Source organism: Apaloderma vittatum, unplaced genomic scaffold (assembly GCF_000703405.1).
Source record: "Apaloderma vittatum isolate BGI_N311 unplaced genomic scaffold, ASM70340v1 scaffold11731, whole genome shotgun sequence".
Lineage (NCBI taxonomy): Eukaryota > Metazoa > Chordata > Aves > Trogoniformes > Trogonidae > Apaloderma > Apaloderma vittatum.
This window is the reverse complement of record NW_009699632.1, coordinates 4,846-19,490: the sequence shown is the minus strand read 5'-3', so window position 1 is coordinate 19,490 and position 14,645 is coordinate 4,846. Positions and strand designations below refer to the sequence as shown.

Below are 14,645 nucleotides of genomic sequence, written 5' to 3'. Positions count from 1 at the left end.
ATTCTTCCAGCTGTCGCAGGCAAAACCCAGCAGGTCACTGATGAGAACCGTCTTGCCTTGACCGGTGTGCCTGCCCTTTCTCCCTGTGCCACAGGGGAGGTGTTTGTGCTGGATGACGGAGGGGAGGTGGACCTGGACCTCGGTAACTACGAGCGATTCCTCGACATCCGACTCACCAAAGACAACAACTTGACCACGGGCAAGATCTACCAGTATGTCATCAACAAGGAGAGGAAGGGAGACTATCTTGGCAAAACTGTCCAAGGTGATGGGAAGCTTCATTTCCGATGCTTAGAGATCTGTTCAGCGTTTCTGCCCTGGTTGGATGCTTTTGCATTTCATCTTAACTCGAGGTTTTATGCTGTCCTTGTGGTGTTTTGTTTTTTTTTTTTAAAAGGGGAATGAGAAGATGTACCAGTGCAGGCACAGCAGCCTGTGCCGTACTGAGTCAGGTCGCCCGTAAGCTCCTCAGAACTTTCCTGTGCTCAAGCAGCGTGCTGCCCGTTGTTTGGACTCTGTGCTGAGCTCAGGTCCGACTGCCTAACGTAGTGAATGCTAAATGTGAACAGGCTTTAGGCTAATACACCTGTGGATTATTTGTTAGCTGGTTAAACTGTTTATTGCTTTTCATATGTGTCATGTTGATAGAAAACACAAAGGATCTTTGAAGATATCAGATCAGTCCTTTTGCTTTTATGCATCCTCCACAGCTGGTTTGGATAAGGACTTAAAGACAATTTAAAACAGTGTAACCCTCTCTGTTTAGAGCACAGAACTGTTTATACTTGAATTTTTCAGCTTCAAGGAAACATTGCTTGCATGTGTTTAAATTGAGGCAGGATCACATTTCCTGCCGAGGCGCTTCTCTTGAAAAATCAGAGCCAAGAATAATCACTTCAGAAATGCATAGTTCTTCAAAGACATAAATCCCTACTCGAGTCATATGGGAAGCACTAGCTAGTTACTTCCAACAATTACTATGTAATGAGTTAAGAAGGAGAAATGTGTGTGGGTTGTGGCTTTTAACCCTTGCCTGGGTTTCTTTTTCAGTTGTTCCACACATCACGGATGCTATACAAGAATGGGTAATGAGGCAGGCACGAATTCCTGTTGATGAAGATGGCATTGAACCCCAAGTTTGTGTGATTGAGGTTTGTAGCTCTTAAAATGAACCAAAAAGCAAACAAACAAAAATTAGTTTTCATTCTTGTATGGGGTAAACTGAACTACTCAGCATAGTAAGATTTTTTTTAGTCATATTGAACTTTCCCTGTTGTTGGGTTGGTTAAAAAAAAATCCCCCTTGTCAGCTTCACTTACTCGATCTAACCTTGAGTGCTCCAGGTCTGAATCTGCACATAGAAAGACTTAGGCCTGGGACAGTTGATATATTTTTGCCTCCTCTCCAGCGTAATGTGAATTAGTCTGAAGAATTCATTTTAGTTCTTGCAGCTTTACATGTCGAAGCCTGAGCTAATCGTGCTGTGGCCTCTTCTGTGGTGGGTAGAGGGAGGGGAGGTCGGTTGTCTTTCCTCCTACACAGTAAAAGGACCCTTGGTGTGATTAATTGATGTGTAGACCTGGAAAAGGGAATGGTCTGTGTCAGTGGTGATGAGCCCCGTGCCGTTTCCTCTGCATCGTGTGGGCTTCATGCTGCCAGAGGAGGTGGAGCAGAGCAAAGGCTCCGAGAGTGCTGAGCTGGCTGGTGCAGGAGAGCGGGAGCCGGTCAGAGTGCCCGGGTCGTCCTGACTTAGGGCTCTCCCTGCCGCCTGAGTGCCAGTGTCTGTGCCAGGATTCACGAGCCTGGATCCTGCAGCGCTGTCGGGGAGCCCACGGGAGGCTGCCAGTGCTCGGAGGAATGCCTTGTCTCTGTTCCCACCTGTGTCCAGAACCCCTCGATACTAAAACTTGGCAGAAATTCCGCTTCTCAGTGCCACCTAATGTTCATAGATGATAATTTTAGAATCTAAATCTTTTCCCTGAAGAGAGTAGAGGTAGAGCTAATGTCCCTGCAGAGGTGCTGCCCATACGAGAACCTGCTTTTCTTGTGGCTTTTTGATTTTTAGGGGGAAACTGTGAAGGTAAAATATAGCTGAGGTAGATTGGAGGCCGTGGAAGTAGCAACTGGCATCTCCTGGTGCTTTTCATATCAGTGTTGGTGCTCCTTTAGGGAATCAGAGGGAGATGTTTTACCATCCTTCTGTGTGTGTATTAGTACGTTTCAGCATACGAATTCAGCAGGTGATATGTTGGTAGTAAACTGAATTGCAGATGTCTGTGTCTGTTGTAGCTTGGTGGGACGGTAGGCGATATCGAAAGCATGCCTTTCATCGAAGCTTTCCGCCAGTTCCAGTTCAAAGCCAAAAGAGAGAATTTTTGTAACATTCATGTCAGCCTCGTTCCCCAGGTAAGGTCCCAAAATGTTTTGGCGCTCTGAGGCTTCTCCAGTGCAAAGCTTGCTCTCAAAGTGTGGTTCTGAAAGGCTGTATCTGCAGGCATTGTTACTTGTTTTTTTATTTTTGTATATAGATAGAAACTTCTGGGAAAAGTGCAGAGAAGATGCGGTTACCTGTTTAAAAATTCGCAAGCTGCTTTTCAAAGTGTGTAAATGTGTAATTAGTAGTTGCAAGTTGCAGCAAACGCAGTTTTGCATCTTTAACTGCTTTTTTTTTTTCTCTATGGAATTTGTCTCCTAGCTTTTGCAGGTAAACTTACTTTCTAGAGCTTTCAGTTTCCCTTAATTTGCATAGCCTCTCATTTCTGCAAAACCGTTATAAAATTCAGCGATACAGCCAGCCTTCACAGCCACTTGGGCTTTTATTAATAAGGTCATATTCCAAGTTCTTCCCAGAGTTCTTGAATATTTCTGTTCCTCTGTGCTTCTCTCCTCCCAAGACTGACATTACGTGTAGTTCATGAAAAGTTGGGTTATTTTTGTGCTTTCAAAACGTAATGCTGTGTTTTGAAATGTAATCTGGTTTTGGTTTATCTGCACGACACTGTTTTTCGTGTGTGTTTGATCTTTTGGCAGTAATTTCATATCCGCTCACAGCTGCCTTGTGGGTAAGCCGTAACAACCTGAGTGGCAGTTGCCCTTGGTTCAGAGATTTAACTAAGAAGAGGTATTATGGAGCAGTGCTAGGATAAGAATCAGTTAATTAGGACTCACAAAGAAAAGCAGAATATCTTCATGTGCCAAGTAGATGGGGCGAACTCCGTTTAATATCAAAAGCATATGAAGGTGTATTGTGCCATATAATGCCTGATAGAACCTCATCTGTATTGCCTGCTCTGGTTTTGGAGACAATTTACAGTCTTAACCAAAGAAAAAAATCTCTACTGCAGGAGTCAGGGCTGAAATAAATTCCTTTGGGGTTGTGTTATCAGTACTGGAGAGCGTGAGTGCCTCAGAACTGGATTTGACAGAGCAACTGGATAGTTACAGGAGTGCAGATCAGTTGTTCTTTCCTCTGTCTCTTCCTTTCTTTCTTCTGTCCAGGCTGGGTGATTTACACAGAAAACATGAGAAATATTTTATATTAGGTATTGGATGGGAGCAGTGGGTAAAACTTAGCATCTCTGCTCTCTCCTTCCCTCAGTGCATGGCCACTTGCTGTGCAGACTTTCAGCTTTTGAGATCCAAATGATAGGTACAGAGACATTTGAAGTTCATGTGAATTATCTAAGAACTGGGTCAAAGTCTTGACAAGATGATTAGGGCAGAGAGTCTCGTTTGCCCTGGTGAATCCTTGCTGCACGCCGTCACAATTTAATATACCAATTTCTGCTTTTTTTTCCGGCCAGCCGAGCTCTACAGGTGAGCAGAAGACTAAACCCACCCAAAACAGTGTTCGTGAGCTCAGAGGTCTCGGGCTCTCCCCAGATCTGGTAAGGTTTGCTGCGTGGCTTTGGATTGAAAATTGCGGTGCTGGCATGTTGCAACAACACCTTGGCCTGAAGAACCTGCTCAGGTTGAGAGCTCTGGTAGATCTGTAGTGAACACCTGAAAATAACTGAGCTGGGTTTTTCCCTGAGGCACGGAGGCTGCAGAAAGGCAACAGCTTTGTTAGAGGTTTGTCACACGTCTGAGTACTTCTGTTCTGCTTTCGAACCTTGATGTTGCTTCTCTGTTAGATTGTTTGCAGGTGCTCCACTCCACTGGATACCTCAGTAAAAGAAAAGATTTCCATGTTCTGTCATGTCGAACCAGAACAGGTAAAGATTGCTGTCTGCGCTTCCTTGCCATAAATATTCTAGCTGTTTGTCAAGTGCTGAGCGGAGCTTTATCTGAGTGTTTTGTGTTCTAGCTGTGCCTTTTGTTAGCTGCATAATTCAGTTGCTGCTTTGTCTTATCTATGTTCCTTACACAGATAACTGTGGCAAAAAGTCCTTTCTGTGGCAGCACCCAGGTTTCCTCATCAAGTAGCTAGCGTAGGCTTAGAGAAATCTGTGGAATCCAAGATAAATTTCTTCCTAGCTCTTTGTGACCTTAGTTATCTTTCCATGTTCCTCCTGTGAATACGAAAGGAGATTTTTCAGTATTTAGAGGCTAAAGAGCAGTCGCCCAAAATGAGGTTTAAAGGATACACGAATGTATTTCATATGCTGCTCCTTTCATGATATTATTGTTCTGCCCAAGATTTCGTAAGGAGAGGTTGCACAGCAAAGTTGAAATGATATTTGAGAGCGACATTGCTTCACTTGAATGTTATGTGCTGTGCAGAAATTCCGTGTTAGTGCGGTTCTTTTTGTACTGAGACTACCCTGTGCGTTGCACAGTCTGAGGTGGACCCTGGAAAGGAATCAAACAGTCTGTAGGCTAAATATTAGCACTTCCCAATCCAGCTGGAGCTTTAAAAAAATTGCCTTTTTTTGTAAAAGACTGAGGATCACTTCACCATTCCAGGCTCTGTCAGGTGACTTTTATTAATTTCTGATACAGTGAGATCCAACCCAGTCTTGCAGCTCTGAGTATTACATTCCATGTGATCTGGCAGTAATACAGAGGTGTCAGCAGTGCGATACCTGCCTCTCTTCGGCCAGGAACTGAGAGTAAGCTGGCTCTTGTCAGTCGTTTTCTGGGAAGTTTAATGCAATTTTCCACAGTTGTTTCCCTGGCTGCAGTTGCTCTTGGATTGAGAAGTAAATTCTATTGACTATAAAGTAGGAAAACTGGCAACCGAGGGGGTTTTACTGTTGCAGTGTTGAACTCTGCTTTCATTTGAATCAGGAGAAATGAGGACTTAAAAATCGCTGTGCCAGTGTATTCCTGATCCTTCGAGTGCAGGCTGTCTGGAAGGACAGGTGACAGTGGCCTCGAGATCCCTTTTCTCTCCTGAGGAAGCCCATTTCCGTGAACCAGAACTGTTGATGTGGATATTACACTGACCTAAGAATTTTTTTTTCATAGTTATTTGAAGGACGCCCTGTAAAATTTATTGCCCGGCTTTAATCAAACCGGGAGCTCTGCTTAAGAACGACAGGGGTGGGGAGCAGGGAAGCTGGGCTGGTGGGCAGTCGAACTGCACCTTCCGTGAGGATCACCAAGAAGGCTGTAGCACAGGAGAAGTCTCTTTGATGTGTTCTCTGAACTTGCATGGCAGCCGACATCCTTATCGCCGGGTTATCCCTTCCCAAGGAGCTCCAGCGAGCAGTGGTATCTGGGAAGTGTTGAAGGATGATCTTTTCAAGTATGTGGAAACTAGTATTAAGCTATTCCTACGTTATGTTGCCCACAGATGTTATTTCCTGGAAGTTGTAGGTGCTCCTGTGGTTGTCTGCTAGAAACAGAAGCTCTCTCAATATCTGTCTTCAAAATAATGGCGCGGGCAGTCGGGTGGGTTTTAATGACCTTTGTGTTGTGCAAACAGGTCATCTGTGTTCATGATGTCTCTTCTATCTACCGGGTTCCTCTGTTGTTAGAGGAGCAGGGGGTTGTTGACTACTTCCGACACAGGCTTGACCTCCCCATCGAGAGGCAGCCCAGGAGGATGCTCCTGAAGTGGAAGGAGATGGCTGACAGGTGAGCCGCGCTGCTGGGCCCGGCTTTTGGTGAGGCTCCAGATGAGCTTCTCTTCTTGGTTGTGGGTTATTAGGTGATGAGTGTTACTTTGTGTTCCTCAAGTGCTTGCATGCTCAGGTTTTTTTTTTTTCCTCCTGCAATAATGCATTTTCTTCCCAGCTGTTTAACTGTTTGGGAAAAAAAAATTCTCCATCATGAGAATGGCAGAATAGTTTGGGGTGGGAAGAAACCTTTGAAAGTCCTTGAGTCTGAGTCCCTGGCGGTGAGCAGGGACACCTTTCACCGGGTCAGGTTGCTCAGAGCCCCGTCCAGCCTGGCCTGGGATGTCTCCAGGGATGGGGCCTCCAGCACCTCTCTGGGCAGCCTGGGCCGGTGTTTTCAGCACCCTCTTTGTAAAAGATGTCTTCCTTGCAGCTAGTTTAGTTTAAAACTGTTGCCCCTTGTCCTGTCATAGCAGACCCTGCTTAAAAGTCGGTCCCCATCTTTCTTACAGGCTCCCTTCAAGTACTGGCTGCTCGAAGGTCTCCCCGGAGCCTTCTCTTCTCCAGCCCCAGCTCCCTCAGCCTGTTTTCATAAAACCTGTAAGATAATGTTACCGAGTTCCTTATCTCATATCAGTAGAGAACTGTGTCACGACCACTCTGAAGTGATTAAAAGACGAGCAGCTCTGCCCTCCCTTTTTATACAAAAAAACCCCAGTGACATTATGAAGTGTCGAAAGCCTTAAATATGTTTGTTCTTACAAGAAATTAATTTTCAAGACCTCGACGTTGCCCTTTACTTGCATACCCAGCACAAACCAGCACTGTCTACCTTTCCCTTACGGTGGGGAACGCCCTTGTAACCAGCTTGGTTGAAGGTGTTTGGCAGTTCTGAAGTAATCTCTGAACAATCTCTTTGCCGCTGGGAGCCTGGGGAGTGCAGCCTTGGGGCGCTCCGAGCGCTTTCTGTGGGTCTGGCCTCTGCAGAGAACTCGGTCAGCAGCGGCGTGGGAAGATGTTGCACAGTTTAAACACGCTGTGCTGTGCTCTCATCCTCTCTCCTCGGGGTTTACTGCAGACTTTGAGGCTAATACAGTTTCCTGAAAGACAGTTTGGATCTACTCAGAATGGCTTTTCAGCATAAGGAGAGACGAGTTAATTTATACGGGACTGTTTTTCTCTGTTTATACGAGACTTTTTCTCTGTCATAGGGGTTTTTTTTTCCTTTCTTTTAATCTTACTTTGATGTTTTTAAGTCATAATTCTTATAAAAGGTATCTCTTCCAAAGTCATCATCTCTTGAGCTGGACAGACTTTCCAGAGTCCAGCTCTTGTTACTGGAGGAGATGAATAACATGATTCTTGCCCTCATTTCCTGTTCCTGGTGAAATAACTCTTGTGTTCTGATTTTGTGCAGATATGACCGTCTCCTTGAAACGTGTTCCATTGCGCTCGTTGGCAAATACACCAAGTTTTCTGATTCCTATGCATCTGTCATTAAAGCACTGGAGCACTCTGCACTGGCTATCAACCACAAACTGGACATTAAGGTAGGAGTGGCTGTGTGTGTGTAGAAAAAGGAAATAAATAAAAAATCCCCATCCTCCATCCTCCTTCCACCTGCGGTGCCGCTCATCTTAAGTTATTCACAAACTTGTGGCCAGGAAGGGGGAGTTGGTTCAGGCAGCAAACTTGGATTACAGCCTCAAAGCATCTGCTGTCAGGCATGGAACAGCTTCAAAGCAAAGCAGCGGTTCCTGCCGTGAGATCGTACTGCGGAGTGTCTGCGTAACTCATGGGAACCCCTCGGTGCTCGGTGTTGCTGAGCGGTGACAGAGCCGTTGATGCATCTGAGGGCACCGTTTGCCTGAATTTCTCTGACAGCTCTTGAAAGTGAGCCTGGTTTTAGGGTTCTTGCTCTTAACCGTGTGGTACTCGTGGGGTTTATGATGCTTCTGTCCCAGGCTTTATTCAGGTTTTAAGGCTCAGTGGGCTGCACAGGTGCTTTTAAGGGGCTTGATTATAGCTGGGTGCTCTAAAGACATGAAATATGTTGTCAGAAATTTTGCTTTTATTTAAATATACTTCTTAAATGTCCAGTGGTTTCGTGATGCCATTGAGTCAGGGAAATAGGTGCTTGCTTCGTAACAGCGCTGGTTTATGTTTGGGTTAGCTTTCCATGTGGTAAATTAGTAGAGGAGAAAAGAAGAAAAACAAGTAAGACTGGTGAGGAGTAAACCCTGTGCTGCATCCACGAGCAGTTCCTGCCTGGCTGTGTTTGTGTGGCGCAGAAGGGCAGTGGGCTCAGTGAGCCCTGTGTGTGGAGATTTTGTGTTGGGTTCAAGAACTGTTCAGCAGTATCCCAACCTTAACAGATAAAAAAATTTTAGAAGCGAAAAAAGTGGTTGTCCTGAAGGGTTCGCAGGCTTCCAGAATGTTCCGTTCGGAGATGAAAAACTGGAAAAAGTTCATTTCCACATGTAGTGTTGGTCATAATACCCTTTAATGACACCAGCCTGTGCTTCACCGTGCCCTGTTTGTTCTTCAGTCCCTCTTGAAGGTGAAATGATGTGTATTTGATGAGGTAGTGATGCAGTTGTTTCTCGCTGCGTGGCAGTTTCTGTCCGCACAGCCGTGTGTTCCCATCTCGCTGTGCCCCGTTAAGGCTTCACCTTTACTGAGCCCCTGTCCTGCAGGCATCACGTGTCACAGCAGAGCTGCAGGGTGAGGGAGACAAAAAACACAGTTTCTGGTTGTGAGTTGTGGGGCTGGTGGGGAAAAGCAGTTTTGTTAACAAGCAGACAGGAAATCAGCCCAGAAAAACCATAATCAAGGATCCAGTAAGAAACAAATCCAGAGCCATCCAGGAGTAGTGATGATATCTTAATTTAATGAGAATTAAGGAGATCTTGTACCCTCTTGTGGCACCATCTTATTGTCCTTTTTTTGGATTTCTTCCCAGTATATTGACTCTGCAGACCTGGAGCCAGAAACTCTGCAGGAAGAGCCTGTCCGATACCATGAAGCGTGGCAGAAACTCTGTGGTGCTGAGTAAGGCTCTTAACCTCTGAGCGGGTCTGATGAACTTGTTGCTGTCGTCAGTTTTGGAACTGAGAGCCTCACTGGAGACAGTTTCCTTAGGCACCAGCACACTCTGACATTACCCCAGATATCTCTCAGTGAAATTTAGGATAAGATGTAAAATAGAGAATTGTTAAATAGGGGATGGAGTTTGTGAAAGGCAGAGATGATGAGGAGCAGCTGAGGGACTTGGGCTTGTTCAGCTGGAGGAGGCTGAGGGGAGATCTTGTTCTCTACAACTCCCTGACAGGAGGCTGCAGCGAGCTGGGGTCAGTCTCTTCTCCCAGGTAACAAGTGATAGGATGAGAAGAAATCACAGAATGTTCAGGGACCTCCAGAGATCCCCCAGTGCCACCCCCTGCCAGAGCAGGGTCACCCAGGGCAGCCCCACAGGAACACGTCCAGGCGGGTTGGAAAGTCTCCAGAGCAGGAGACTCCACACCCTCTCTGGGCAGCCTGGGCCAGGGCTCCGGCACCCGCACAGCCAACAAGTTTCTCCTCACGCTTAGCTGGAACTTCCCATGTTCTAACTTACACCCATCATTTCTTGTTCTATCACTGGGCACCACTGACAAGAGATTGTCCCCCACCCCTCAGATATTTCTGTACGTTAACAAATCCCCTCTCAGCCGTCTCCTTTCCAGGCTGAACAGCCCCAGGTCTCTCCGTCTCTCTTCCCAGCAGAGATGTTCAGTCCCTTGATCCCCCTCGTAGCTCTCCCTTGGACTCTCCCCAGTAGGTCCCTGTCTCTCTGGAACTGGGGAGCCCAGAACTGGACCCAGGGCTCCAGGGGGGTCTCCCCAGGGCAGAGCAGAGGGGCAGGAGAACCTCCCCAGCCCTGCTGGACACACTTTCTTAATGCGCCCATTTGCTTAATGCGCTCAGGTTGTTCCGGGGCGGGTTTCTGTTGGATGTTAGGAAAAATTCCTTCATGGAAAGGGTTGTCAGGCCCTGGGACAGGCTGCCCGGGGAGGTGGTTGAGTCCCTGTCCCTGGAGACGTTCAGAAGACGAGCAGATGTTGTGCTCAGGGACGTGGTTTAGTGGCTGACTTGGTCGGGCTGAGCTGATGGTTGGACTCAGTGATCTTAAAGGTTTTAGATGGTTCTTAGATGGTTCTGTGATCACACAGGTGTGGGTGTGCACAGGCTTAGAGGGGAAATAAGGGGAGAGGATAGGTACTGGCAAAGGCTGGTAACGCTGAAGAGAGAGGGTGGAAGCTGTAAATGTGGTATAAAGCTCTTCTGGAAGAAAGTGAGAAGGGAACAAGTGTGAGGGTGCAGAGGAGTGCCAAGAGTTAGCCCAGAAAACCAGAACAAGTGAGGCTTAGCCCTCAGGGAGCAGGTTTTAGGTGGTACCAGGGGAGTGAAGAACCTCCTGCAGAGCGTGGTGTCCCTGTGCCTGCGGTCAGGACAACATGACACCGAAGCCAGCGGCTCCTGCAGCGCGGACCTGGCCGGGTGATGGGTTTGCAAACATGTTGAGTGCAGAGCGTGTGAGCTGGGCAGCATCAGCTGTCCTGCCAGTGTCACCTGTGTGGTGTTCGGGATTTCTTGGGAGGGTAAAATTTGTATTTGAAACATTGCCCTGAAAATTCTGTGAGGTTTTATGAAGGCTCCTGTGGAGTTGTATGGAAATTGTGCTTCATGGAGGCCTTGTCACCGAGAGCGCTTCAGAGCCCTTTTCAGGAGGGAGGTCTTGCAAGGCCGAGATTTTACAGGACAGAGGCGCTGTGGGATCAGGGTAACCTCCCTGGTGCGCCCTGTGTGACCAGAATCACAGAATCATAGAATGGTTCAAATTGGAAGGGACCTTGTTCCAACTTGTCCCAACCCTCCTGCTGTGGGCAGGGACACCTCTCTGCCGCCCCGTCCAACCTGGCCTGGAACACTTTCAGGAATGGGGCATCCACAGCCTCCTTGAGCAACCTGTGCCAGGGTCTCACCCCTCTGGTGGTGCAGAATTTTTCCCTTCTCTGATGTTCTCATCCTCTTGCAGCGGCGTTCTGGTTCCTGGTGGATTTGGTGTTCGAGGGACAGAAGGCAAAATTCAAGCCATTTCCTGGGCAAGAAAACAGAAAAAACCCTTCTTAGGTGAGAAAGGTGTTTCATCCATAGGAAGGAGGTCGAGTAACAGCATAACCAGCTGCAGCAGGAGCTTTCCCAAGTTGTGTTTGCATCCAGAATGTGCAGTTTTGAGGAGAAGTGGCTGAGGGGGGCAGCAGAGCTGACGTTGGTAGTTGACTCCGAGGCGGTCAGGGCTGGCTGGGATGTGGTGACAAGGAATCTCTCTAACAAGGGGTGGAAGTTTGGGAGGAGGCTGTGGAGGAAAGACTTGACTGTGTTTAAATGAGATGGGCACAGCGAGAGACAGGGCACGTGCGAGCAGAGCGGAGAGGGAAGGGAGGGGCGGAGTGAAGTTGGTTGGAACTACCTGACAGAGCGTGAACAGACGCCTGAATCTGGGTTGGGGGTTCTGTCTCAGCCAGGTTTTGCGAGGGCTGCTCTGCGTTGCAGACCAGGCTTCGGGGTCCTCGCGGTGACTTCCCGCGTGTCGTGTCTCGCCTTCTGCAGGGGTCTGCCTGGGGATGCAGTTGGCAGTTGTGGAGTTTGCTCGCAGCGTTCTCGGCTGGCAAGGTAATTGCACAAAGCCCTTCCTGGGTTTTGGTCACTTCTTTGACTGAGCAATATCTGGGGGTTTTTTTAATACCTATAACTTTTAAATTTTCATTGATTTAATTTTTTTAATAGATTTTTTTTTCTTTTTGAGGCCCTTAAAATTCCCCATCACCTTGGCTAATTCAAAGGAAAAAGAACAATTTCCTTACCCTATTCAAATAAAAATCAGCGGGGTAAGCCGTAATGACACAAAACATTCTATTGCTTAGACTGAGCTTCAGCTCCTGCGTAAAACCCCTCACTGGAGTTGAGCCTGCGTGTGCTGGGCAGCTGAAACTCCTGTAACAGCCAGTGGGAACGAAGACCAAAAAGCTGCCCAGGCAGTTGCACCTCCTTCACCGAGCTGATTTGCTTTCTGGGTTCCACCGCTTGAACTGCCTTGGTCCCTGTTGTCAAAGCTCCCTTTTACAAAGATGTAATTTCTCAGCCCAGTTCTGAGTCTCACTAGTAGTGAAAGTCAGAGAAAATGTGTTTCTCAGAGTACTTCTGCTCCCTTTCCTCTCCCTGGCCTCATAAAAAATATTCTAAGCTGTTGAACGTGTCCTTTTCCTGAATGACCCTCGCTTTCATCACCGATGGCTCTAGACTGGTTGCCCCAAGTGTGCAGCCTCGGGAATTCACATCAAGTCCTGTCTGTCCCGCAGTGTGGGGCTGAGCACGCCTGTCACGGCGGGAGGGGTTTCGTGTTCCTAATGGCCGGGTGTTGCCTTGCAGATGCGAACTCGACAGAATTTGACCCCAAAACTGCTCATCCAGTGGTGAGTTTCTGGTGACTTTTTGACATAACAACATGTTTTCTGAGAGGTAAAAGGTTCTTAAAGGACCGTTTGAAAGGTAATCAGCTGCACCGAGTAAATGTTAAAAATGTGATGATGTCCAGATTGTGCTGTGCAACTGTTTAATTATGATCTTGGAAATGAACACGGGCAGACATGGATTCCTTGGAACATCTGTGGGCACATTTCCAGACCTGCAGCTGTGTGTGCCTCCTCCAGGGTCCACCGTAACGACTGGCTTTGGCCATAATTGAAAATGTTACTCAAAAGTTTTCCAAAAAACTCCCCATCTTATGAAGTTATTTATCCAAGTGTGAGGGATCCTGACCTGGGGGTTTTGTTTCTGTAAAGTTGCTTTTTGTTCGTTTGTTTGACGTTTAGTTCAGTGAACAGCACCGCGCTAGTGTGTGGGCTCTGTGCGGGCACTGACTGAGCCCGTTTCCTGAGCTGCTCTGTCTCCTGCACAGCCTTTGCTAGAATAGCTCTGCTGACTAACCTCGTTCTGTTGCTCTGCCTAGTCAACACACATTTCCTTGGGTCGGTTTGCCTGTTTTCTCTGTGATTGTTGGGGTTTTTTTCCCCTCTCCTTAATGTTTCGGATTCTGCCCAGGACCGTTACTCCTCCCTCACCTTCCTCTCCGAATGCTTTTTGCAGGTCATCGACATGCCGGAGCATAACCCGGGGCAAATGGGTGGAACCATGAGGCTTGGCAAGAGAAGGACTCTGTTCCAGACGAAGAATTCCATCATGAGTGAGGCATTTCTTAACCTCTTTTGGAAGTGTTGCCTGGGAATGCTGGGGGAGGCGAGACCTGGGAATGCTAAAGCCTCCTCGAAGGGTTGGTGCTTGCAGACTTTGCTCTGGTAGTGAAATAGAGATCAGTGAGTTGGGTCGCCTCTAGAAGCGGCAGATTCTGATGGATGCGATTTGCATGAACTTGTTAGAACTTGGCGTCATGGAAACTGTTTGGCCTTTGCTCTAAGAGATGTCTCCCTCTTGGCGTAGGGAAGCTGTACGGAGACCACGATTTCTTGGAAGAGAGACATAGGCACAGATTCGAGGTAAAAATGCTCCTGTAGGTATTGAGCTTTTCCATGTTATCCAGACATGAGTGATCATGAGTCTTCTTGCTTCTGGTCTTCCAGGTCAATCCAGAATTGAAAAAGTGTTTTGAAGAGCAAGGCTTGAAGTTTGTGGGCCAGGATGAGGAGGGAGAGCGAATGGAAGTGATTGAGTTGGAAGGTGAGCACTGGGGTTGGTTTGTGTAGGAGTTTACAGGGCAAAGTGCTCAGAGGGTAATGGAGCAGGTTTTTGTGTGGGACCAGTCCGAGGCTCGCTCAGAATGATTCCATCCAGAAAATTAGACTCAAAAAAGAATCCCCTGGGCCCATCCATTCAGGGACCAAAGGCAGAACAGAAATGACACTTCTTCCCCATGATGAGGATGATGAGTGCAGTTGAGCCATGAGCTTAAAGAGACTTGCCATTAACCTCTCCTGTCTCCTTCTCTTAGAGCATCCTTTCTTCGTTGGGGTTCAGTATCACCCCGAGTTCCTCTCCAGACCGATCAAGCCATCTCCCCCGTACTTCGGCCTCCTCTTGGCGTCTGCGGGACGACTCACGCATTTCCTGCAGAAGGGCTGCAGGCTCTCCCCCAGGTGGGTTGGAGGCAGACGCCGCTCAGGCCTTTCCCCAGGCAGCGCTGCGTCCTGCAGGGTAAACGGGAGAATGCCCCTGGCACAGGGTCTCTGCGGGGTAACCTGGGGGGATCTGCAGCACCTCTTCTTCCCACCGTTTCGAGATGGGCTGTAGCGCTGCAGAGCTCTCCCGTGGTGAGGCCTCGACTCCAGGGAGAGGAGCTCTGTGGACTCAGAGCTGTTTGGGTGACTGGGGACCTCAGGGTTTTCCTCACATTTCTTGTACAAGTGCGAGGCACAGGTTGGTCATGAAGAAACTTGTTCCTGTTGCTGGTTTAAAGAACAGGTCCTGGTGCTTGTTGCTTCATTTTTTTTGTTTTGTGTATTTTTTTTCTCCTGCTGGCTTAAGCTTTCTTTTATCTCCATTTGCAAATCAACTGATGGTTTGGGTGGACTTGCTGGTGCATTTACT

The 14,645-nt window shown here is 47.7% G+C and overlaps 1 protein-coding gene across 1 annotated transcript in view; it reads left to right on the top strand.

The window, feature by feature from the left end:
- The window catches only part of CTPS1 (CTP synthase 1), a 17,115-nt gene that overhangs the window by 373 nt on the left and 2,097 nt on the right, over positions 1-14,645 (top strand). The window contains exons 2-16 of the mRNA XM_009878473.1: positions 95-265; positions 1,051-1,151; positions 2,290-2,406; positions 3,804-3,887; positions 4,134-4,214; positions 5,870-6,021; positions 7,420-7,552; positions 8,965-9,053; positions 11,080-11,174; positions 11,655-11,717; positions 12,474-12,517; positions 13,191-13,287; positions 13,542-13,597; positions 13,682-13,778; positions 14,050-14,194. Of these exons, the coding sequence (XP_009876775.1) occupies positions 95-265; positions 1,051-1,151; positions 2,290-2,406; positions 3,804-3,887; positions 4,134-4,214; positions 5,870-6,021; positions 7,420-7,552; positions 8,965-9,053; positions 11,080-11,174; positions 11,655-11,717; positions 12,474-12,517; positions 13,191-13,287; positions 13,542-13,597; positions 13,682-13,778; positions 14,050-14,194 (1,525 nt within the window). The remainder of the gene's footprint in view (positions 1-94; positions 266-1,050; positions 1,152-2,289; positions 2,407-3,803; positions 3,888-4,133; positions 4,215-5,869; positions 6,022-7,419; positions 7,553-8,964; positions 9,054-11,079; positions 11,175-11,654; positions 11,718-12,473; positions 12,518-13,190; positions 13,288-13,541; positions 13,598-13,681; positions 13,779-14,049; positions 14,195-14,645) is intronic.